Source organism: Rhodnius prolixus, unplaced genomic scaffold, assembly GCF_049639745.1.
Source record: "Rhodnius prolixus isolate KJV_2025 unplaced genomic scaffold, Rpr scaffold_7, whole genome shotgun sequence".
Classification (NCBI taxonomy): Eukaryota; Metazoa; Arthropoda; class Insecta; order Hemiptera; family Reduviidae; genus Rhodnius; species Rhodnius prolixus.
This window is the reverse complement of record NW_027411582.1, coordinates 3,012,004-3,037,973: the sequence shown is the minus strand read 5'-3', so window position 1 is coordinate 3,037,973 and position 25,970 is coordinate 3,012,004. Positions and strand designations below refer to the sequence as shown.

The 25,970-nt window shown below is 36.2% G+C and overlaps 3 protein-coding genes across 3 annotated transcripts; 2 read left to right on the top strand and 1 right to left on the bottom strand.

Moving 5' to 3' along the window:
• Nucleotides 1-514: 514 nt before the first annotated feature.
• LOC141446742 (uncharacterized) lies at nucleotides 515-2,204 on the top strand. The gene is made up of 2 exons (XM_074113460.1): nucleotides 515-672; nucleotides 1,641-2,204. The coding sequence occupies exons 1-2, from the start codon at nucleotides 661-663 to the stop codon at nucleotides 2,106-2,108; spliced, it is 480 nt and encodes a 159-aa protein (XP_073969561.1). The 5' UTR covers nucleotides 515-660; the 3' UTR covers nucleotides 2,109-2,204.
• Nucleotides 2,205-6,992: 4,788 nt separating this feature from the next.
• On the top strand, nucleotides 6,993-8,604 carry LOC141446741 (uncharacterized). Its single transcript, XM_074113459.1, has 2 exons — nucleotides 6,993-7,147; nucleotides 7,861-8,604. The coding sequence occupies exons 1-2, from the start codon at nucleotides 7,136-7,138 to the stop codon at nucleotides 8,389-8,391; spliced, it is 543 nt and encodes a 180-aa protein (XP_073969560.1). The 5' UTR covers nucleotides 6,993-7,135; the 3' UTR covers nucleotides 8,392-8,604.
• Nucleotides 8,605-14,115: 5,511 nt separating this feature from the next.
• LOC141446731 (uncharacterized) lies at nucleotides 14,116-15,211 on the bottom strand. The gene is made up of 2 exons (XM_074113449.1): nucleotides 15,053-15,211; nucleotides 14,116-14,947 (listed from the first exon to the last, which is right to left on the bottom strand). The coding sequence occupies exons 1-2, from the start codon at nucleotides 15,062-15,064 to the stop codon at nucleotides 14,156-14,158; spliced, it is 804 nt and encodes a 267-aa protein (XP_073969550.1). The 5' UTR covers nucleotides 15,065-15,211; the 3' UTR covers nucleotides 14,116-14,155.
• Between the last annotated feature and the right edge of the window lie 10,759 nt (nucleotides 15,212-25,970).

Here is a 25,970-nt window from a genome sequence, read left to right as displayed (position 1 = left end):
AATAATAGCAAAATAACATACTCGGGAATAACAAATTTCACGAAGTCATTTTTACGAAGTGGTACAATTTAGCATGATGTACTACCAAGTGGTACACGAGCGAAAATAAGGTTGGGAAGCGCTGATTTACACGATAATTCGACCCTTAGACAAAAGCTAAAAGTTTTATTTATAAACAAAATTAGAAAAATTTAAATCACTTTTATGTTAAAATATTAATAGAAATGTGTTATACTCAGTTTATCCCTACAATTTAAATCCAACAATTTATTTAAATAGATAATACTCGTAAGTTATGGACAAGAATTCCAAACATTCAGCTGATCTGCTCCATCATGAGATCAGCTGATTTGAATAATATTCTACAGAAAATATTCAGCTGTTTAATGAAATTAATACAATTTTTCTTAGTTAAAAAATAGTAAAAATAATAAACAAGTGTTTATTTTAATAAAAAAAATAAAATAAACAGATATTATTATATAAGGGGGGCCCCCACAGATAAGAAGATCAAAAAATGAAGAAATGCGAAGGAGGGGCCATACGGAGGCAGAGACCCACCATGGTCATCTGGACGAGTCTTATATAAAAGGCTTGGACAGGTGTGAAGGAGCCACAATTAGGTATTGTTAGCACAGTCTTAATACAAGAAGTCTGAATATGAGATATTTCGTGAGTAATTCTGGCCCACCCCAAAAAATATTTTTTACAAATTAATAGATAATAGTTTTATAAATAATAATTAATTTTCTAGTATTTTAATATAATTTTGTTAAATTCAATTTCTCTAGCTCGTCTCCAGTAAGTTGTGGAAATTGGCCAATATGTTTTCCAGGAAAATGTGTTTTGGGGATTTGTGTGACTCTTTGGGGTGGGGGGGGGGGGTAGTTTCAATTCTAAAGTGCCAGTTTCTGCCATGCACCATCCTAACTCTTAGGCACTGTGGTGCTTTAAGTGCTTAAGAAGGGAAATTCCACACCGGTAGTGTACCTGATTACGTCAATGGGCTGTTCACTTTCTTGAAAATGGTTCCTCGACTTTTTTTTCTGTAAACTTCCGGAACACATTCATACAGACAATTTTTTTTTTCATTATTTGGTGGTGACTGATTCATAGTTTCAATAAATGCCAGTTTTCAGTCGTGATACATTTATTCTGCCGGAGCTTTCGACCCCCTAGGGACTAGGTCCATCTTCATGGCTAGTTTTGCAAAGTAATATTTTTACATTACAGGGTTGGTGTGTCTTCTGTCTTGTCTGTTCATGGACTGAACTGTCTGTTGATGACCTAGTCCCTAGGTCGAAAGCTCGGCATAATAAATGTATCACGACTGAAAACTGGCGTTTATTTTCTCACCCTATTGACAATTTTTTTTTTTTTAATTGATTCATTTTTCCAGAAATGATTGATTTTAAAGCAGAATTGGCGGAGAGGTTAGTGTAGGGTTTTCTGTAAGGTAAAATTTCTAGTATATTGTTATGATTATTCAATAATGTTTGGTAAGAATCAAATATGTTCTAAAAGTAGCGAGTTTAAAGGAACATCTGCTTTCAAATTCAGATGCCTGTTTCCAAAATAAGTTTAAGAGTACTTAATTTAAAAAGTATTTCATCTCAAGATAATTTGACAAAATTGTACAGGTGTGCGTACTGTTCTTGGCTGGTGCGGCAGTCGCCCAATGGGCTCAAGATGACGGCCAATGGAAAGATGATACCCACCAATGGAACCAATGGTCAGGCGTTGACAATGGCCAATGGGACGGCGACCAAGGCGGCCAATGGAATCCGGCCGCTGATGGCTCTATGGCCGGACAATGGAATCCAGCGGCCAACAACATGGTAGCTCCATGGGCTGGCGCTCCAGCGTGGGGAGGCGCTCCAGTTTGGGGAGGAGTTCCAGGCGTACCACATGATACACCGGAAGTGGCCGCCGCCAAGGCTGCTCACCTTGCCGTTCATGCTGCCCACGCCCATAGATGGCGTCGTCAGGCTCTTCTGCCAGCCACCACTCTAGTTTCCCACTTGGCCGCACCAACTCTCTGGGGCGCCACACACCACTCGGTTGTAGCTCCTACTTTTCTGAACGCCCATGCTACCACTCTGTGGTAGGTAAACTCCTAGGGGAATGTCCGCTGGTGATTCGTTGTTCAAATTTTGTGTTGTTTGTTTTTTTCTTTTTTATAAAAATAAAAATTAAAAAAATAATATCTAGTGTTTAGACTCACACGACTTCCTCTCTTAAGTTCTAACTCACTAATTTTTGTCATAACTTCCGAACATTAGAGTAAAATATTTGTAATTCTTGAAATGAATCATGGAAATCTACGAAGATGGTCAATGGCGAATGTGGTCAGATGTGTCTTTCAGGCAGCTGGAATGGTCCCTTTTTTGCTCCACAAAATCCTTCTTCTCCAGCATCCTCCTTGTTGGTTAACTTCCACCACAGCTCATTTCTCTAGAGCAGGGGTGGCCAACTTTTCTGTTTATAAAATCTACTTTTTATCTTGAAAAGTGTGTCGCGATCGACTTGTTGTCATAGGCGTAGTCTAAGGGGCGAAGAAGGGGTGTGAAATGCATACTACTCGTATGTTTATACATTGTGTATCCAGTATAAGGTGTATTCCAGCGAGAGGTATGGGTAGATAAGTAAAATATATTATTTTTTTAAATCACTTATTAAGTTTTCGAGATATAGGCTCATGAAAATAAATTTCCAGACCCAACTTTTGATAGCAGCATTCCGTGTACATGAGGGACCTAAAAAATTCGATTTTCCGACACTTTTTCCAAGATAGATTTTCACTAATTTAAAATGCAATTCAATTTTTTTATCAACTGCAATGTATAAGTTGTACTATTTGTTCGTAAATATGAAAAAGTTGTTATAAAAATGCACAGTATGGCTGATAATTTGATTTCAATATTTCACTTTCGCGTTGTTTTTTTTTGGGCCAGGAAAGTTTATCATGAAAGAATACTTTTTGCTAATCTGTCAATAGCTCGCTGAGTACACCTCGTACTGAAATATAGATATACGGCTTATCTACCTACGTAATAAACAACAATAATTATTTAAAGGGCCAAAAAACTCACATTCAGGGGAATTAAAAGAACATGGATAATTATTAACAATATTTATTAATTCAAAGTTCGAGCTCTTAGCTACAAATAAAGACAGATTTAGAATTCACTTTGTTGCCTTAACATTAATGGGAAGACTGAGTTTGCTTGTCTCTAACCAAGGAATCATAATTAGGTGTACGTATATCTTGACAAAGTTAATAATAATGAGTCTTCAGTATGGGAATCAATTAGGACAGAACGTTGTTTAGTCTTCGTTAGGAGCAAGTATGAAAACATTGCGAGCGATCGATGATCGACTAAAACTGGCCTCGCAATCGACCGGTCGATCGCGATCGCCTTGTTGGCTACCCCTGCTCTATAGTTAAGGTATACCCTTTCACCTCTTGGATGGTGAAAAAGAAAGCTTGGATTATTACTGACTTATCCAGCTTAAGAAAAAAAAAAAAGAAGCTCCTTGTAAGAAGTGATTTATTCGTATAAAATGGTTTCGAGAAAATTTCTCGAGAAAGAGGGGAAATCGTGTGAGTGGTTCACTCTCCGATTATTTCATTATTTCCTGTCATTGGCCAAATCTTTGAAAATTGATTGATACATACGTCACCAAAAGCTTACCAAACCTAAAACTGAAAGATAATTGAACTGCAAAAATTTAAACACGGTCTTTTTACTTTTACTTCCTTCAAAAATTAAAAACACTAATAAAATTAGTTATTATAATATAATAAAATGGTTATTTACATATTAAATTACTGGTTACAGTGTATAAAGTAGACACTTACTTTCCTTCACCTCAAACTGTGAACTTGTCGAGTCTCACATTCTTAGAGTGGCCATTCAGTAATAGCTCTCAAGGGGAAGGTAACTTTATGCCAAGGTTACTGCGGCACAATCTATCTTGGAATTTCTTTTATTAAGTTATTAAGAAAGAATTGGCAGACAGTAAAATGTGTCAATTTTTTTGTTTGTTTTTTTTTTTACTTTAAGCACTATCAGTACTTCCGGTCAGTGCTCTCTCGCTACAGACAACATTCTCCATTGACCCCGGACAATTGAGCAGTAAGAAGCTCCTACGGGATCTTAGCGTGGCAATCCAGGACGCTAAAAACACTGAGCTAATCTCGTATTATTATTTCTTTTTAAAAAAAACACGCAGGGACGCATTTCAGGGATGAAATGGTACTCTATAGGCTCAAAAAGTCCCTTTAATCGAATGCTTCTGGTGAAATTTTTCAAAAAACAGTTGTAGAACCAAGATAGGAGCAAGAATAAAAAGTTTTAGAGGAAATCATTAGATTGCCAGCTCAATGGCACTTCCGGTGCTGGATTTAGGTCTTTAGGCTGCAGTCCTTGGGCTCTGATTGGCCCTAATCCTAGTAAAAAATGTTCAACTTCCTGTAATTTTCATGATTTGTTCACATAGACAAACCATTTTTCCTGAAAAACCCTTTTTTTTCCAATTCGGGGACTTCAGTACGTACAAAATTCTTCAAGAAAATTCAAATACTTATTTTTATCAGTATAAAAGAAAGCAATTAAAATTGTCAAAATCTACTTCATGTAAATTTATATTTTGTCCCGTTGTCAAGATTTTGTAGTACATTTTATCGCTAACAGTTTGGGTTTAATGGAAATAAAAAATATAATAAAGTGAAATATAAGTGAATATGAAAGCAACATTCCCGAACTAAATCGCGTAGTCAACGCTGACAAAAATGGGTCCCATCATTTAGTCATCTGTCAAGCCAGAGATCTACCAGCAGCGATCCATTTGAGAGAGAGAGACAGAGATCTCTCGCTACATTGACTGAGATAAAAACGTGCTTAGTCCATCCTCCGCACCATCTACTGCAACCATGGGGTCAGACAGCAAAACTATGTATTAGTTAAAATTGCAAAATTATTTTCAACTGTGTGTTTTGTTGTACGATACAAAAAAAAAAACTTGTCGTAATTCAATCCCCTGGTTTAGATGACCATTACAGTAACATCATTAATTTTATTTTTAACAAAACTACCGCTAACTCTCTTCAGATGGTTAAATACACGCAAAATTAAAAGCCATTTCCGTTACTTTATTTATTTTTTACTCCCACTTACCGGATAAGTAAAACTACAGCGTTCTTGACGAATTGTCGTTATCGATTTTTTTTCACCGGAAATATTAGTTTTAAGATCGCCTTGAGGCAGAAAAGGTGGTTTATGGGAAAAATGTTGGGCTTGTATGTGAACTCAAAGAACTAAATACTGGAGGAAGCGGAAACTCTATATATAGATTGGAATCTGATTGCAGCCGGAAGTAGCAGCTTACTGAAGGATTATTCACTTGTCGGCAGATATACTCATAGTAGCCTCAACAATGTTGCTTATTCCTCAAGTAGTGAGTCTCTCAGTCATTAGTTAGTAATAGCTCCGAAAGTAATCTGCCTACATCAATAAAATTCAGTATTCTGCACTATTTTAGTGGGTACTAGAACTGCACTAGGTTTGAACTAAATAAGTCCCCTGGAAGTGATAATTTGAGTAGTGAGTCTGTCAGTCTTTAGTTAGTTATAGCTCCGAAAGTAATCGACCAATATCAATAAAATTCAGTGTTCAGCCCTATTTTAGTGGGTGCTAGAACTGCACTAAGTTTGAACTAAATCAGTCTACTGAAAGTGATAGTTCGAATAGTGAGTCTGTCAGTCTTTAGTTAGTTATGGCTCCAAAAGTAATCGACCAATATCAATAAAATTCAGTATTCTGCACTACTTTAGTGTGAACTAGAACTGCACTAAGTTTGAACTAAATCAGACTGCAGGAAGTGATAGTTTGAGTAGTGAGTCTGTCAGTCTTTAGTAATAGCTCCGAAAATAATCAGTCTAAATTAGTAAAATTCAGTATTCTGCACTATTTTAGTGGGTACTAGAACTACAAAGAGTTTAAACTAAATCAGTCTCCTGGAAGTGATAGTTTGAGTAATGAGTCTGTCAGTCTTTAGTTAGTTATAGCTCCAAAAGTAATCGACCAATATCAATAAAATTCAGTATTCTGCACTATTTTAGTGGGTACTAGAACTACAAAGAGTTTAAACTAAATCAGTCTCCTGGAAGTGATAGTTTGAGTAATGAGTCTGTCAGTCTTTAGTTAGTTATAGCACAAAAGGTAATCGACCAATATCAATAAAATTCAGTATTCTGCACTACTTTAGTGTGTACTAGAACTGCGCTAAGTTTGAACTAAATCGGGATACAGGAAGTTATAGTTTGAGTAGTGAGTCTGTCAGTGTTTAGTTAGTTATAGCTCCGAAAGTAATCGACCAATATCAATAAAATTCAGTATTCTGCACTGTTCTAGTGTCTTCTAGAGCTGCCCTAAGTTTGAACTAAATCAGTCTACAGGAAGTTATAGTTTGAGTAGTGAGTCTGTCAGTCTTTAGTTAGTTATAGCTCCGAAAGTAATCGACCAATATCAATAAAATTCAGTATTCTGCACTGTTCTAGTGTCTTCTAGAGCTGCCCTAAGTTTGAACTAAATCAGTCTACAGGAAGTGGTAGTTTGAATGGTGAGTCTGTCAGTGTTTAGTTAGTTATAGCTCCGAAAGTAATCGGCCAATATCAATAAAATTCAGTATTCTGCACTATTCTAGTGTCTTCTAGAGCTGCACTAAGTTTGAACTAAATCAGTTTACTTTAAAGTGATAATTTATGAAAAAATTAAATAAAAGCTTTCAAAAATGAACGCATTCACGTGATCTAAGTTTGACCGAGAAGTCCATGAAACTGGTTGTAGGCGACAGAGAAAAAAAAAGTCCATTCTAGTGAGAAGTAATTGACACTATGTGTATCTAGTTCACATTGTGAAAGGGTTAAATGTGAATATAGCACGGGGGCACTTCCCCTTTGCCCCCACCCTCTTTCCTATTGGTCATTACTTCCAGGTCTATATAGCAACACACACTGACACACATTGCACATAAATAGAACATATATAAAGGCAAATAGTTTAGTTAATGTGCAACCATACAACAGGTTACAGTCCTATAACACATTTAGGAGGTATCCCATTATAACGTCATGAACTCCCTGGTAAGTTGTAGTGATTTTTTTTTTGGTAGACGCGAATATAGATGTATGCCAGTATAAGGATGGAGGAATGTAAATAAATAAAGGGTTAAAATAGAGAAAATGTTAACGTCCTAAAGCTCATAAATCATCTTGTTGCTGGGATTTTATATGATGGATTGTGGGGTTGTAGGTAATTTTCTTGATGGACATGGGGCTTGCGGCTGCTCCGATGAAAGACTAGGGAAAAGTAGATGTTGTGGAAAATGGAAAATAATAAATATTACTTAACTGTGAGGAGGAGGGGTACACGTTTTTCTTTGGGATAGATGGAGGATACATTAATATCCATGCTGGTCTAGAAATTTTACTAACGCTTTCCACCAAACTTAGACAAAACGGTTTTTCCCAAAAATGAAAATTCGGTTTGCTAGTTCTTTGCAATACTTAAGATTTTCTATTTTCCAAAGGGAGTGTAACGTCATAGCTACTCAAGAACCATTTCTGCACCAAAAAGCAATTTGGAAAACTCTCTTCCTCCCAACCGTTCTATTCAAGGAAGAAAATTTACGAATTAGAACCTTGAGAATAGTGAAAATTGATGGTCATTTCCAGATTTCCATATCGGCTATGGTCTGAATGGAAGTCCTAAACTTAATTGTAAGGACTTATTGTTGTGCTTAGCTATTTACCATGTTAGTGTTATATTTTGTTAATACTTGGTTTTTTTTGTCTAGATTTGCGTAATGTTATTGGTTGGGTCCGTGATGGCTCAGTGGGGCGGTCACCACAATGGACAATGGGGCGGTCACCAAAATGGACAATGGGGTGGACCCAACAATGGCCAATGGGGTGGTCACAACAACGATGACGGACAGTGGCACGGAGACAATTCCGGCCAATGGGACGGCGACCAAGGTGGTCAATGGAACCCGGCCGCTGATGGCTCTCTGGCCGGACAATGGAACTCAGCAGCGGCCAACCACAACAACCAATGGGCTGGACAGAATGCTGGCGCTTGGGCCGGTGCTCAACACGCTGGTGGCGCTTGGGCTGGTGCTCCCGCTGGACAATGGGCTGGTGGTGCCCACGCTGGACAATGGGCCGGTGGTGCCCACGCTGGACAATGGGCTGGCGCTCCCGCTGGACAATGGGCCGGAGCTGGAGGTCCCCCAGCTGCCCCACATGACACTCCGGAAGTAGCCGCTGCCAGAGCTGCCCATCTTGCTGCTCATGCCGCCGCCGGACATGGAGCTTACGGACGTTAAGATCTTCAGCGCCCATTTTTCCGCCGCTGACTACAGGAAGTTCTTGCCAGGAACCATCTCTATTCACTGTCACCTGCTCAATGGTATACCTCCGGATTTACCTGTTATAGAATTACACTCAGCCCACCTAGCGGCTCCTCTAGGAACTTATTTATTTAAAACATTAAATTATTAGAGTTAATACCTCTAATGGAAATAAAAATTTCAAAATTACTCCTTTTTTTAATCATTATTCTTAGAAATTAAAAACCTAATTTGACTTTCCAATATTCGTCTAGTTCTAGAAACGTTGGGTTTTATTCTCGGACCACTCTTACAAATCCCAAAAGTTTACTTCTAACCATATTAAACATTAGATTTGTACTAAACATTGGTCGACTTCAGCATTAAAACATTTCATTGGGGTGGGGGGCGAAGCTACAAATTAATGTACTAAAGTTAAATGTACGTTTGTAAGTCACCGCCATATAAGACCCCCTCTGATCTGGTAGTTGGGCATAAAGCTTGCTGCAGAAATAGGCATTACTTCGCTTTCTTTTATATTTGAGAAATAATATCTTTGATTTCAGTGTATTGGGCGTCAAAAAATATCATTAGTAGAAATCTCGAAAAGTAACCTCTGAAGATGGATGTAATTCTTGTTACTGATGAAGAATATAGGAAAAAAAAAAAAGAAAGGTCACCGAAAACCATTCATAAACCAAGTTCTATTTATAACTTTATCTATTCACGTTGTGAATGTAAAGATGTGACCAAAATAGAAAGCTCCACCTTTTAGTAACTTTGGGCATCGTCAGGAGAAGCGGAAGTTGGTGGAAATCATTTATTCATTTTGTGGAAATACCAAAAAAAAAAAATGCAATTAAAATGGAAACACCCTACTGACCTTGAAAATATTACTGAACACTAGAGACTCCCGTTTGAAACATATCTGGACTTCAAAATAAAAGGGAACCAAGGAAGAGTGAGAGGGCAACAGTGACCTTGACGACTGTCGCACGTACACAGCAACATGAAAACCGGTTCATAATACTGGTTTCCCTAAATAGTCGCCGCCGTTCAAGACACGCCCTATAATCAAGAATTAATGTCTCGTAAGTTCAGTGTATAAAGGAGATTTAGCCCTGAACGTTTTGTCGTTTGGAAAGGGGAAGTCGGTAGCAACAGGTATCATAAATCGGTACCTTGAAATCGATTGCAATTTATTATTAATATACACTTTAAGAAAGTTTTTTTTTAATTATTTAAACGGGCCAATTAATAGTAATTATTGTTTTAATTACAGAATTAATTATTTAGAAGAAGGAAGCAATGTGATGCTGTTAAAAGTTGTGAGATGTACCCTAAAGATGCACGAAAAAGTTATCACCCAACAACTTCCGTCTTAATATTATCTACAATAAGTTCTCTTCAAACCCAAAATTATCGATACATCTAATTCTTATTATCATCGATAACTTCCCGCACAGATATGTCTTAAAAAAAAAATTGTTCAAATAACCTGTAATCATCGATTTACGTACATCTAATGGAAAAATGTTGGGGGGGCCCATTTTTTTAAGAAGTGAAAAGTCTACACAGTAAACTTGCTACTGTGGAAGAATTTTCTTTTATCAAAGTAGTTGAGTACATTATACAAAAGAAGGCACTTTAGAGCGAAGATGAATTTTTATGGGAGGGTTTCAAAAACCGCTTTTTTGTACCAAAGAACCTGGAACCCAGAAATTCTGATGGTACATCTCAAGAAAAAACATTTTTTCTTTTGGATATCAAAAGTTATGGTAAGATTTGAACCAGCAAATTTTCTTGAATCTACAAAGATTTGCCTAGTATTCAGGATTCCTTATATCAAGTACCATCTACTCATCTTAAAGTATCCGTTGGCGCATGATACTCACGTTACTGTCGTGGTAGCGCCGAGTGGTTATGATACTAAACCTGCAATGCTAAGATGTATTGTGGTACTAGTCTAGGCTTTGGATTTTATTTAATGGTTAATATGGGGAATTTATAGTAAAGTATGTTAGGCGATTGAGAGGCGAGACCCGCAAAGCTAAGATGTATTGCTGGTTTAGTGGGTTCGATTCCCTATCTCTAAGTCTTGGATTTTATTTAATGGTTAATATGAGAAATTTATAGTAAAGTATGTTAGGCGGTTACAGGCTAGACCCGCAAAGCTAAGATGTATTGTTGGTTTAGTGGGTTCGATTCCCTATCTCTAAGTCTTGGATTTTATTTATTGGTTAATATGAGAAATTTATAGTAAAGTAAGTTAGGCGGTTATAGACTAGACCCGCAAAGCTAAGATTTAATGTTGGTTTAGTGGGTTCGATTCCCTATCTCTAAGTCTTGGATTTTATTTAATGTTTAATATGAGAAATTTGTAGTAAAGTATGTTAGGCGGTTATAGGCTAGACCCGCAAAGCTAAGATGTATTGTTGGTTTAGTGGGTTCGATTCCCTATCTCTAGGCCTTGGATTTTATTTAATGTTAATATGAGAAATTTATAGTAAAGTATGTTAGGCGGTTATAGGCTAGACCCGCAATGCTAAGATGTATTGTTGGTTTAGTGGGTTCGATTCTCTATCTCTAAGTCTTGGATTTTATTTAATGGTTAATATGAGAAATTTATAGTAAAGTATGTTAGGAGGTTATAGGCTAGACCCGCAATGCTAAGATGTATTGTTGGTTTAGTGGATTCGATTCCCGGTCTTAGGCCTTGGATTTTATTTAATGGTTAATATGAGGAATTTATAGTAAACAATTTTTACTAAAAAGTAATTATATTTAGCACTGTATATGTTCACTTTAAAAAAAATCTACACAGAAAGATGGCACTTCCTGCCAGCCAATTTCCTTCAAATACGGAATTAGGCTAACGTATTTGTACTGAAATAGCACATTAGAGGAAAGCTCAAACACCCTAATTGCTGAACAGTGCCCTTAATCAAATATTTTTCTTGGAAAATTTTTCCCTGATACTTAAGTGCATCAATTATACCAATTTTAAAGAAAAATCGTGGTAGCTATTTACGAGAAAGATCTTTTTAAACAAATTTGGAAAATCTAAACATCAAAATCAGCACTTCCGGTGGGCTAATTCTGTCAACTGATATTGCTGGCAGCGACGGTGATTTTTTTTTATGATTTAAGGCGCGTCAACATCTAAGGTTATTGGCGCCCAAAGCTTTTTTCAATGCACTGCTGGCCTTCGGACAGTGTTCTCTCGCTACAGACAACACTTTCCGTCACCGGGCAGTGAGCTGTAAGAAGCTCCTAGGAAGAGAAAATCTAAGGGTCAGCAGCTGGATTCGAACCCGGGACCTCCGCGTGGGAATTCAATACGCTAATCGCGTAGCTAATCCCTTCCATGAGCGACGGTGATAATTTAGTCAAATACTAAACACCCCCCAACCCTTTTTCTCGATTAGAGAACCACAAAATGGATATTTCCGGTCAAATAAAACTCGATAATTGAAAATTTGAGAAAACATCGCAATATTTTTATTTCCCTGCCCAAAGTGATAAGAATCATTAGACAGTTTAATGCCGCCATTACTTCCTGCAAGAAATGTATTTAATAAAAATGCTATGCGGGTATAGTATATGTCCACTTTAAGTTAGGAGTTTTACCTTCAATGAAATACGCCTTTTAAAGAAACATTGTAGGCAAAACCGCTAGCCATGCATGTATTGCTGTTCAAGGTGAGGTATATTGTTTCATTTTCTGCAGGCGCTTAACTTTCAACTAACAAATAATTGTTCAAAATTTTACACTTATTATATAAAATCAATTAAAGAAAATTGTTATTGATTGCAAAATGGGGAAAATTAGAAATACAAACATAGAAAATAAAACTTAGGTTTGAACTCTAATTTGATATTCTCTTTGGAATTCATAAGTTTCTATCTTAAACACTTCCTAGAAAATCTACAATTTAAATTATATTTAAAATGTACCTTTATTACTAGGGTAGTAAACATGCGCATTACGCAGAAATAACACCTTAAAGAAATCTTCCCTCATCACTCTTGAATCCATATTTTACCAAAATCTGAACATTTAGAAGCAAAATATAAGACTTCAAAGTTTGAGTGCGATGTAAAATCTTCCAAAATTAAAGATCATATTTCTCCATAAATATTTCATCCAGAGCCTCAAAATTTCTCTCAGTTCTAGAGCTGGAAGGAATCTTTGTATATTGTAGATTGTAGATTGTATTAGAAGGGCGGTTCCACCAAAAAGGGGAAGGAATGCAGACAATCCAAAATGGTTCCTATCGTTCCCCGCCCACCTCTCAACTCCTGAGAGATACCGGGGCTTTAGAAACAACTATTCCGGCTAAAGGTTGCCAGATGCTAATATAATAAACTAAGAAAGTAGTAACAGGACACTAGGAAGCATGACGACTCAATCGTCCAGAGCACTGAATAAACCTAGAAAGTTCGTTAAGATTACCAGAAGCCACAATCTCCGGTAGGGAGACATTTAACTTCCCGAAGACGAGGAATCCTAGTTTTCAGAAAAAACGGGACACACCTCTACAAAGTGCCGCACAGTCTCTCATTGGACTCACCACAGCCAGCGCAAATTAGCGAGACTGGGTAAGGCCCCGCATTTGAAAAAGATGGTACGCTAAATTCGCATTTCCAACCCAACACCTGAACCAACTGGCCGGATCCGGGACCTGCTAAAACCAACTATAGCCGTTTTTTGACAGGCCAAGACTTTTCTTTAGCCTGACGGCAGTTTCAGCTCGGGGATCTCCACCGTTTCCCCGATGTTCCTTCAAAATCCACTGCTCTGTTCTACAACGTCGATAGGATACAGGGATAATGAGCTGAGAGGAGTCATTGTTATCATCGCAGCTCCTTCTTTTGCTGTTTTGATCAACAAGTTCGTTACCCGGAATCCCGGAGTGACCACGGGACCAAGCAACCGAAACAGTATTCAAAGCTCCCAACATCTTTTAAAATGTACGAGTATATTCCATATTTCGCAGTAATCCAAGCATTTAGAAGCAAAATATAAGAATTCAAATTTTTAGTGCGAAGTAGAATCGTCTATCAAAATGCCAAATTCCGCTCCATTGAAGACTGAGGTACTTTGTAGGTGTAAATTTCCACATTTACTTTTTCTTCAAATGTCATTGCTTCCCTTGATGGCTAACTGGTAAGTATTACGTGGTAAAATTTCTAAATTGGGAATCAATTTTTTTTTATATAAAAGTGTAAATTTCGCTCCATTGAATGATTGATGTGCTGCGTAATTCTTAATTATCGAAAATCGAAGAAGTTACGATCGCAATCAGTAATCGATAAGTGAGTGCTCCAGCAGAATCTTATTCCATTAAGAAGTGCATATTTTTTTGTGTTGAAAACTTTGTGGAAAACATTTTCTCCATGGTTTTTGCAGTTTTTCTAAAATATTTGAAGAAAATTGAAATTTGGGAAAATTCGTCATAAATAGTCGTGTGAGTGTTATATCAATTTTTGTTTTGTTTTCTGCAATCTCAAGATTTTTTAAAAACTTGAATGCTTATGTAATTTTTTATTTACATATTTGGTTTTTATGGGTATTTTTTTGAGGATCAAACTCATGGGATAAAACTTACATCGTTGCATTTAACGATGTCATTTTATAAATGGTACAACAATTTTTTTTTTAATTTTTTTTTATTATTTTATAAATATAAATACAAAATAAAAAAACAATCTGGGGAAATTTGCGAGGTGGAGTCGGTTATTTGGTTGGATGTAGTAATTACCAGAGGCCATGAGCTCCTACGAGACCATGGTGAGCTCCTACAAGACCGTGAGCTCCTACAAGACCATGGGCTCCTACAAGACCATGAGCTCCTACAAGACCATGAGCTCCTACGAGACCACGAGCTGCTACGAGACCATTGTGGGCTCCTACCAGACCAAGTCCATGTCCAGCTACAAGACCATTGTGGGCTCCTACGAGACCATGATGAGCTCCTACAAGACCAAGTCCATGTCCGGCTACAAGACCATGACCGGCCCAGTGTCCAGCGTGAGCGTAATGGTTAGCTGTTTCTGTTGCATGAGCGACAGCGTGGGCAACTTTGCCAACGGCAACAGCATGGGTATCAGCTGGCAGAGCGAATGGGACACCACCTCCGTGAACGTTTCTGGCACCTTCGGCGGCTTGTTGGACAAGCTGTGCGTTCTTAGCGGCGGCCACATGTACAGTGTCCAAAGGTACGTTCAAAGCATTTGGGTTGACTACACCATGAGCGGCGACTACACCATGGTGAGCGGCCCATGGAGTGGCCAAGACGGCGGATCTTTTGTGCAAAAGATGAGCTGGAGCCAGAAGACCAGCGTGGGCCAGACCGCCAACCAATCCAACATGTTGTCCCCATCTGAGATGGCCAGATCCTGCATAAGAGTTGTCCAAAGCTGGGAACCATTGGCCATCATGGCCAAGTCCTCTCCAGGAGTTGTCCAAAGCTGGTTTCCATTGTCCATCATCGTGCAACAGTACACCGTATCCGGCGCTTACGTAGGCTACACAGGCCAACAAGCAGATCTGGAAAAACAACACAAGTTATAACCTCCCATCAAGCAATTTCCCAACAACACAAATAGAAACCTCCCTAACTATCATCCCTTAAAATTCCTTCTAGATACTCACGAAAGATTTCATGGTTGGATTGATATTAGAATGTACACCTCCAAACTAGGGACTGTGTTACTGATACATTCACTGATCGATCCAGACTATATATACTTAACAGTTCGGCCGTGAAAGGTACATCCCCTTCTCTGTGCCGTATATTTCGTACCGTTTATCCGTATTTTTTTCCTTCAAATTAACAGACACTTAAATATCTTTCCACTACCTGTACAGGTACGTAATAATTTCATAATTAATTGTTTGCAATGAAATTCTTGTCTTAACAAACTGACTTAATAAAGCAAATTAACGGCAGTTTTACCAACAATACATCACTTAGTGCACTTTTAATGACAAACTTAATGATTAAAACTGCATTTCCTTCTTCAGGTAAACGTTAGCTTTTCTTTGGTTTCACAAGAAAATAATCATAATTGAAAACTCATAATAAGTAAAGTAATTGCCTATTTTTTCTTATTGCTTACTTTTTCAGGCGGGCTTTACGTCCAACTAACAAATTAGGTGTCGTGGACGGAGGCGACTAGCAAACATACCTTAATGTAAATCTCTTTTATTAACTATTAAATAAAATCTAAGGCCTACACCGGGGGAATACGTAGAACCCACTAAACCAACAATACTTCTTAGCATTGCGGGTCTAGCCTATAACCGCCTGACATACTTTAATATAAATTTCTCATATTAACCATTAAATAAAATCCAAGACTTAGAGATAGGAAATCGAACCCACTAAACCAACAATACACCGTAGCATTGCGGGTCTAGTCTCTTAACCGCTCGGCTATCGTGGCGCCTCTCACAATTTTGTTTTCTTACTAAAATTATCGCAATTAATTTTTTTTTTTTACAAACTCGGAATCTTAAAACTACTTTTACTAAGAAATTATATTTTACGGAAATGAAATGACCCTTTGGGAGACTATATAAATGTATCCCTAAAATGCCCTAAAATTATTATTTAAATAAAATTGATTATTCCAAACTTGAATAATTGTATAAACAAAGTAAAGAAAAAATCAAAAGAGGCATTTAAAAAAAAGAATAACCGGAAATATGAAAAATCCATCAATTAAAGTAGCCCAATCAATTGTATAATTAATCTTCAAACACCGCAATTTAGGCACACATTCCGCATAACCTAAGTGTAAGACCCAGAGCTGTAAATTATAAGCCGGAAATAGTACCTTAGTGGCAAGACTGGACGAAGGCCTTCTTTCAGAAGTGCCCTTCAGAAAAGCGGAAGATCTACTGAATAAAGTGATCTTTCCTGCTGAGAGATTTTGATCGTCAAGATATGACCCCTGTTGGGAGCCAATCCAATTTGTTACTATTTTATTTTTATTATTTATTTATTGTTCTTGCTTATAATATTACATTTTGTAGCAAGGGGTTGACCCGTTTATTTACAAATATAATACATGAAAAGAGAACAAAATTAATTTAAATAAATTCACTTTTACAAATGAATAAACTATTAAATTAATTAAAACAAATTTCTATTTATTATAAAATTAATTACAAAAAAAAATACATATATTTTTCTTTATTTACTGAGCCGAAACATAACAGGTACTCTAAGAAAGTTTTAGGTTGAATACAGGAAGAAAAGTTAATGTTGTGCATATGTAGATACTTGGATATGTAGACATCGGGCAGATAATTTGGGAAATGAATTAGATCATCTTTATTGTTCCCACATTAAACTTATAAACAACCCTACTGGAGGATATAGAATTGAGACTTCTTCTCAGAAATTAATCTTAATTAACTGGCAACTCTGATCATATCAATGTGACATTTAAAGTGAACGGTAATGTTCACCCAATCCAAAACTGCTAATATTTCTAAGGAAAGTTTTAAAATTCTGGCGTTTAACAGGGATTCAACATCCTTACTAATTATTGATAAATCTTTCCATGATATCAGACGGGTATGGGTATGTACTGTTTTTTCCTAGACATCATCGGGAACCAATAATCTCAAACTGCTTTCGCAAATCAGCGGTCCAGTTTAGAAGCGATGCTCAGGGCTATCAATGTTATCAAGCAACTCAGCATAACAGATAAGTGGCAATCTATTTTCAGGCATGGTTAAAATTTTCTGCCATAAAGAGACTGTACATTTAAAAAAATTTTATTGAAATTATATGATAATGAATCAAACCAAAATGAAGGGTCCTGCAGGTTTTTTTTTTTCTCTTTTGAAATATTTTGTAAATACACATTAATATTTTATTAAAACGCTCTTTATTTGAGCTCAGGAGAACTCAAGAGCTCTGGGGAGCTCAAAACGGACATTTCCGGTGAAAATTCAATTTGAGATCGCCACCATTTCCGCTGATACACCAACAGGAACTAAAAATTATCAATTATAAAAAATAAAATCAATAACATAAAAATTATGGCCAATTTTATGATAGACCTTCGAATTTTAATTTTTTAAATGACAAATTAAGTTTTTTAAATTAAATGACAACACGGCCACCTGTATTTGTCACTTATTTTTTATTTCCTCCCTTCTCTCACCCATAGATTTAGAAAACAAAATTATTTCTATTTAGAAAGTAAGTGATTCACAAAAAAAATGTTAATTAATACCAGCCGAACAGAATCCCCGAACAAACCTGTAAGTGGTCGTCACACCAGCAAGGTTATTCTCCCCACCCTTGTATTAAAATGACCTGCGTTAAGTAGTTCATAGTTTCCTTCCGGTACCAGATCTATATAAATCTGGATTAGTTTGTGTTTCATCCTTTTTTTTTTGTCTACTTTCTCCTACTCCAGAGTATTAAGAGGAAGTATTTTGTCAATGTTGCTGGTTTTTCCGTTTTTGAGTTTAGACCGGGAATGATCGTTTAGAAGCTGACCAGAATGCGAATGAGAGGTTTTTTTTACTAATTAAGGCGCCACGGTAGCCGAGCGGTTAAGCGGCTAGACCCGCAATACTAAGATGTATTGTTGGTTTAGTGGGTTCGATTCTCTATCTCTAGACCTTGGATTTTATTTAATGGTTAATATGAGAAATTTATAGTAAGGTATGTTAGGCGGTTATAGGCTAGACCCGCAAAGCTAAGATGTATTGTTGGTTTAGTGGGTTCAATTCTCTATCTCTATGTCTTGGATTTTATTTAATGGTTAATATGAGGAATTTATAGTAAAGTATGTTAGACGGTTATAGGCTAGACCCGCAAAGCTAAGATGTATTGTTGGTTTAGTGGGTTCGATTCTCTATCTCTATGTCTTGGATTTTATTTAATGGTTAATATGAGGAATTTATAGTAAAGTATGTTAGACGGTTATAGGCAAGACCCGCAAAGCTAAGATGTATTGTTGGTTTAGTGGGTTCGATTCTCTATCTCTATGTCTTGGATTTTATTTAATGGTTAATATGAGGAATTTATAGTAAAGTATGTTAGACGGTTATAGGCAAGACCCGCAAAGCTAAGATGTATTGTTGGTTTAGTGGGTTCGATTCTCTATCTCTATGTCTTGGATTTTATTTAATGGTTAATATGAGGAATTTATAGTAAAGTATGTTAGACGGTTATAGGCTAGACCCGCAAAGCTAAGATGTATTGTTGGTTTAGTAGGTTCGATTCTCTATCTCTATGTCTTGGATTTTATTTAATGGTTAATATGAGGAATTTATAGTAAGGTATGTTAGGCGGTTATAGGCTAGACCCGCAAAGCTAAGATGTATTGTTGGTTTAGTGGGTTCGATTCTCTATCTCTATGTCTTGTATTTTATTTAATGGTTAATATGAGAAATTTATAGTAAAGTATGTTAGGCGGTTATAGGCTAGACCCGCAAAGCTAAGATGTATTGTTGGTTTAGTGGGTTCAATTCTCTATCTCTATGTCTTGGATTTTATTTAATGGTTAATATGAGGAATTTATAGTAAAGTATGTTAGACGGTTATAGGCTAGACCCGCAAAGATAAGATGTATTGTTGGTTTAGTTGGTTTATTAGGGTTTGATTCACTATCTCTAAGCCTTGGATTCTATTTAATGGTTAATATGAGAAATTTATAGTAAAGTATGTTAGACGGTTATAGGCTATACTCGCAATGCTAAGATGTATTGTTGGTTTAGTGGGTTCGATTCCCTATCTCTAGGTACTGGATTTTATTTAATGGTTAATATGAGGAATTTATAGTAAAGTATGTTAGACGGTTAAGCGGCTAGACCCGCAATACTAAGATGTATTGTTGGTTTAGTGGGTTCGATTCTCTATCTCTAGACCTTGGATTTTATTTAATGGTTAATATGAGAAATTTATAGTAAGGTATGTTAGGCGGTTATAGGCTAGACCCGCAAAGCTAAGATGTATTGTTGGTTTAGTGGGTTCAATTCTCTATCTCTATGTCTTGGATTTTATTTAATGGTTAATATGAGGAATTTATAGTAAAGTATGTTAGACGGTTATAGGCTAGACCCGCAAAGCTAAGATGTATTGTTGGTTTAGTGGGTTCGATTCTCTATCTCTATGTCTTGGATTTTATTTAATGGTTAATATGAGGAATTTATAGTAAAGTATGTTAGACGGTTATAGGCAAGACCCGCAAAGCTAAGATGTATTGTTGGTTTAGTGGGTTCGATTCTCTATCTCTATGTCTTGGATTTTATTTAATGGTTAATATGAGGAATTTATAGTAAAGTATGTTAGACGGTTATAGGCAAGACCCGCAAAGCTAAGATGTATTGTTGGTTTAGTGGGTTCGATTCTCTATCTCTATGTCTTGGATTTTATTTAATGGTTAATATGAGGAATTTATAGTAAAGTATGTTAGACGGTTATAGGCTAGACCCGCAAAGCTAAGATGTATTGTTGGTTTAGTGGGTTCGATTCTCTATCTCTAGACCTTGGATTTTATTTAATGGTTAATATGAGAAATTTATAGTAAGGTATGTTAGGCGGTTATAGGCTAGACCCGCAAAGCTAAGATGTATTGTTGGTTTAGTGGGTTCAATTCTCTATCTCTATGTCTTGGATTTTATTTAATGGTTAATATGAGGAATTTATAGTAAAGTATGTTAGACGGTTATAGGCTAGACCCGCAAAGCTAAGATGTATTGTTGGTTTAGTGGGTTCGATTCTCTATCTCTATGTCTTGGATTTTATTTAATGGTTAATATGAGGAATTTATAGTAAAGTATGTTAGACGGTTATAGGCAAGACCCGCAAAGCTAAGATGTATTGTTGGTTTAGTGGGTTCGATTCTCTATCTCTATGTCTTGGATTTTATTTAATGGTTAATATGAGGAATTTATAGTAAAGTATGTTAGACGGTTATAGGCAAGACCCGCAAAGCTAAGATGTATTGTTGGTTTAGTGGGTTCGATTCTCTATCTCTATGTCTTGGATTTTATTTAATGGTTAATATGAGGAATTTATAGTAAAGTATGTTAGACGGTTATAGGCTAGACCCGCAAAGCTAAGATGTATTGTTGGTTTAGTGGGTTCGATTCTCTATCTCTATGTCTTGGATTTTATTTAATGGTTAATATGAGGAATTTATAGTAAGGTATGTTAGGCGGTTATAGGCTAGACCCGCAAAGCTAAGATGTATTGTTGGTTTAGTGGGTTCGATTCTCTATCTCTATGTCTTGTATTTTATTTAATGGTTAATATGAGAAATTTATAGTAAAGTATGTTAGGCGGTTATAGGCTAGACCCGCAAAGCTAAGATGTATTGTTGGTTTAGTGGGTTCGATTCTCTATCTCTATGTCTTGGATTTTATTTAATGGTTAATATGAGGAATTTATAGTAAAGTATGTTAGACGGTTATAGGCTAGACCCGCAAAGATAAGATGTATTGTTGGTTTAGTTGGTTTATTAGGGTTTGATTCACTATCTCTAAGCCTTGGATTCTATTTAATGGTTAATATGAGAAATTTATAGTAAAGTATGTTAGACGGTTATAGGCTATACTCGCAATGCTAAGATGTATTGTTGGTTTAGTGGGTTCGATTCCCTATCTCTAGGTACTGGATTTTATTTAATGGTTAATAAAAGAAATTTATAGTTAAGTATGTTTGCTAGTCGCCTCCGTCCACGACACCTAATTTGGTAGATGGACGTAAAGTCCTTCTGTAAAAATAGGCAATTGCTTTACTTATTTTACTAATTAGCCTGACTAAGAGCTTGTTATCAGAGAACATGGAGATACTTTCGTCTGCAGTGTGCTCATCGTTTAGGCTCAAAGTTAGGCGGAAATTTCAACCGACGGAGTGCTTCCAAAAGAAATGGCGATGTCGTCGACGCCGACACTGGTACCAAAGCCATCCGTGAGCTTTCTCACTAATGCTTTTCGTGGCAATGAGAATCTCCACAAATCTAAGGCTTCTAAATGGAGGTTTTTCTCAGAAAGTTAATACTGAAAACTCTTCGGCTCTACCCTAAAGATCTTAGGGCTATCTACCCAGATCAGATGGATCCCTTTGACCGGGTGAATGGTCCAGACTATTCCCCAGCCAGTCCTTGATCTCAAGGTCAACTTGTACAGAGCAAAACCCAAAGTATTGTTTCCAAAATCAGATTTTATTTAATTTTTTTTTAAACGAGCTCCCTTCACCAATTGAATGCCACCACGTAGCTCACAATAAAAATTAACTATCTCAAAAAATAAAATAAAAAAGAATATGCATAAACTATTAATAAATCTAATAAGAACAAGAAATTAGCCCAGGAAGTGCTCAATGGCTAGTAATTGGCATATTTTCGGTGAATGGTGCCAACTGTCAGGGAATGGTAACATTGGCGTTTACAATGACCACAAGGTTGCTCTGATTCGGTAGTTTTATATTTTGTGTTATATATTATATTACTTTTTGATATTAATCTATATTAAACAAATTATAATTATAGTGATTACTAAGTAATAGCTTATACGCGCTTATTTATATAATACAAAAGGCAGTGAACTATAAGTTGTTTTTATAGCACGTAAAAAGATATTCAAATGGCTGTGCAAATTGATAAAAATATTTTTAATTTACCCCATTAAATTGTTTACTTTGTGTTTTTTGGGTTTTGGATTTAATTTTTCTTTTCCAAAAAACAATAATTTTAAGATGAATTTAGTGGAAAACTGGTGAGGAAATTTCCCTTTACACATGCTCGTGTTATTACAATAACAGTATAATATTATTATATAATATTAAATTTTCGGTAAAAATGGTATGTTTCAAGAAAAATTAAAGTGCTAAAATTGGGGTAAGAAACTGTCGGGTGAATGTGTATATCAGTTTTTTTTTAAAAATTCTAAGTAACAGTGTTGTTTTCAGGCGCCACTATAGCCGAGCGGTTAAGATACTAGACCCGCATAGCTAAGATGTATTGCGGTGTTGTGGGTTCTATTCCCAGCCCCGTGGGCGTTAGATTTTATTTGATTGTTAATAAAAATAATTTAATGTGAAGTACGATATGTTTGCTAGACTCTACCGTTCACTATATCTAATATGGATAGTAGTTGGATGTAAACTTCTGCAGCCTCAGAGGTGTGTTGTTGTCGCCTAAAACCATTTCTTCTTTACTTCATATATAAATTACATTAACTAAGATTGAATACAAAAACAAATACAGTCCCATTCTGAAGGTAACAGTTTGACATAAATGTTATTTACATTGTTTGTTGAATGGTTATTTTTGCTCTCATAGGTTATGTTTTAGATAGAAATAGAAAGAAATAAAAAAAAAAAAAAAAATTCCCTAAGATCCGGGATACCACAGAGAACAGTGAGTGAGCTAAAAAGCGACAAGGTTGCCAACTGTAACATATAAGGTCTCGTTAGGCGAGAATTACAACTGACACGCCCAGTTCTGTATTGCAGGTATAACAACTTCACTCTGGAGAGGTCCACCCCCCTTTTTGTACACCTAGCCCAGCCTACTCTACGTGTCTAGGCATCATGCTAATGCATACTAATCATGCCATTTATTTACCATAAAACATATACACTACAACATACATGAAAATATAAACTAGAATATAAAGTGCACTATCTGAAATAGTATAATACGTAGTAACATTTCTCCACCCGACTACCTTATTTCCGGCCAGCTGAGTGACTTAAATAAATAGGCTATTTAAATCTGTGATTTTAGTAAATGACGTAGCATCCGTTCTTGTCAAAATTTTCGCTCATGGAAAGACAATCTAATTTGTATACTCACACGACTCATTCTCCAGGTTTTTTTAACTCCTAAATTTTCTCAACCTCCAAATTTTTTTGAACATATTTAACTATTAACTAGGTCTAATGGTCAGGAGCGTGGCTATGTAAGTGGGAGGTAGGTCCCCAGTTCGAATTCCGCGTATAGCTACTTTTTATTTGGTAGAAAAAAATGTTTATGGTAAAGTATGAGCTTCCGCTCGGTCCACGATATCTAATTTAGTAGTTGGAGGTTAAGCCCCGCCTGAAAAAATAGGCGATTAGTTTTCTTTACTTTGTAGATTATCTTTAGTATAATACTGCATCTTCAACCAAATAAATGTCTTTAGAATAAGATTAGAAAGGGGACAGGATCTACGGCCCACGGCACCGCAGCCTCTAGAGGTTTATCTTCCCCTTTTTTGGATCTAGTAGACGAAATCTCTCCTACTCTAAAAAAAAAAAGGGTTGAGAACTTTCCCTACTAGTTCTTTTTGCGCTTTTGATCTCAAAGATCCAAAGGTTTCAATAAATGGCTTAAAAATGCCTTTAACTTTTTCTCTTCCAAGGAGCTTCTTACGGCTCACAGTCCGGTGATGGACATTGTTGTCTGTAACGAGAGAACGGAAAGAGTGTACTGTAAGAAGTTCCGGGCGCCAATAACCTCTGATGATGACGCGCTTTAAATGCAAATAAAAAAGATGTAAATGGCATTATGTAATGTTATGAGTTATTACAGCTCGTAAAAGGAAAATCCCCCATTAAACAATATTGTACTTCATGAAATAAAAAACTCCGATTTATTGTTATTAATAATAATAAAATACATAAAATATATAATTAATACGGATAAATATATTTCAACTGTCAACACGGCAACCTTGATCTTATTCATATACACAGCCACTATGGCATTAAATGTAATCTAGGAAACCTTGAATGTTCGCAATTTGCCTCCATTTTGTTTACCAAATGTGTTTATCTAAGCGCGTATTCGATTTGTGGTATTTTATAATTTACATTATTGGTTATATGAAATATTGTTGCCAAAGTCATCGATCAATCATATTTCTTGGCACAACTCGAGGGCAGTTCTTACACTGCACTGGACAGCTTTGCTTTCACTTCTTAAACTTTTTGTTGTTAGTGGTAAGAAAGACGGAAGTGATGTCAGGGGGGTGGGGGAAATGGTCTTCTAGAAATTGGGCCGTCAGTCAGTGTGTTCGCCGATGAAAAATCACAGCAGGAATAATGAAACTTTGGATTTCAAATTTCGTTTCAACAGGGGGGTGAGCGCTAGTAATTTGGTGACCAACAAATCTCTACCGGAAACAGACCTTTTACTAAATGGAATTTTTAATAGATGTATTTCGAAAATGATTACCTCTAAATGTAAATATAATGTGTTTTTGCAAACAAACTGAAACGTCCTTAGAGAAGTGCTTGTGTAGGCGCCTATATTAAATAGAATTTATTATACGAGTATATAAGGCTATATTATGTAGAGTGAAAAGTTTAGATAATTTGGACTTCTCCTGTAGGCGCCACAGTAGCCGAGCGGTTAAGATACTAGACCCGCATAGCTAAGATGTATTGCGGTATAGTAGGTTCGATTCCCAACCCCTGATGGTTAAATTTTATTTACTGAATTTGATAATAAAGTCAGTTTGCTAGTCACCACCCTGTCCATAGTTACAGATGCTGTTCCCATTAGATAGACACCTGAGATAAGATATATATACTCCTGGAATCACGAGGAGGCAGACACACCCATAGTACTCATAATACGTTACACATTATACTGTTGGTTTTTGCTAAAAGTGTTGTAATCATTCTCAGTGTTTGTATTTCCTTAAAATAAAGTCTGTTTTTAAAAACTTTATTTCGGTCTACATATCTATAACTCACGACACCTAATTTGGTAGTTGGACAATAAGACCCGCCTTAAAGAAAATAGGCTTTTCTGGTTCTAACTTTCGAAGATAATAGGAAGTACAATAAATAATGACGGCACTGTAGAGGGAACCCTAAGCCAACACCTTCTCACCGAATTGAACTTAATAATTTTTTTTTAAGAGTAAAAGTTGCATTTACACTTTCATTTTTCCATTTTCCAGACCGTTTTTCATGTAGTAATTCCATGTAGTAATAAAAATGTAGTAACTACAAGTATCCTTTATCTATGCAATCTAAACTGCATTTTTTTTCTAGCTAAATAGTAAAACGCCTTTTTGCACAGTTAAATCAATGAGTAATTCCCGTTTCAAGGTCTAGGAAGTGACAGGAAAGAAATCACGATCACAGAACTGAACTAATATCAGGTTTAATATAATTTCAAAACGTGTTTTCTTAATTTTTTTTTTTAATTCAATATTCCATTCTCAAGTTTAGTTCAAATTAGCATATTTACTATTTCATTTAATCAACCATAAAAATAATATAATGGTAATACAAAACGTTACAGTAATCGTACACCATACGGTGGGGAAATGTTACAATTTTTAACTTGCATATAGATTTCACGTTGACCTTTTCTGTTTCTGTAATCAGGGCTGTAGTAGCATCAGGGGTTATGGATCTTTAACAGTGACGCAATGCTGAGCCAATGCGAGGAGGTTGAGGAGTTCTCTTGATGTAATTGTTGTGTGTAAGAGTTTTCAAGATGTTCATATTCTGCCCAGTGCTGTTTAACATGTTGCTCTCCTTGCTGCAAACAGAGCCACTAAAAAAAAGGGCACACATCTACTCCTAAATGTTTAG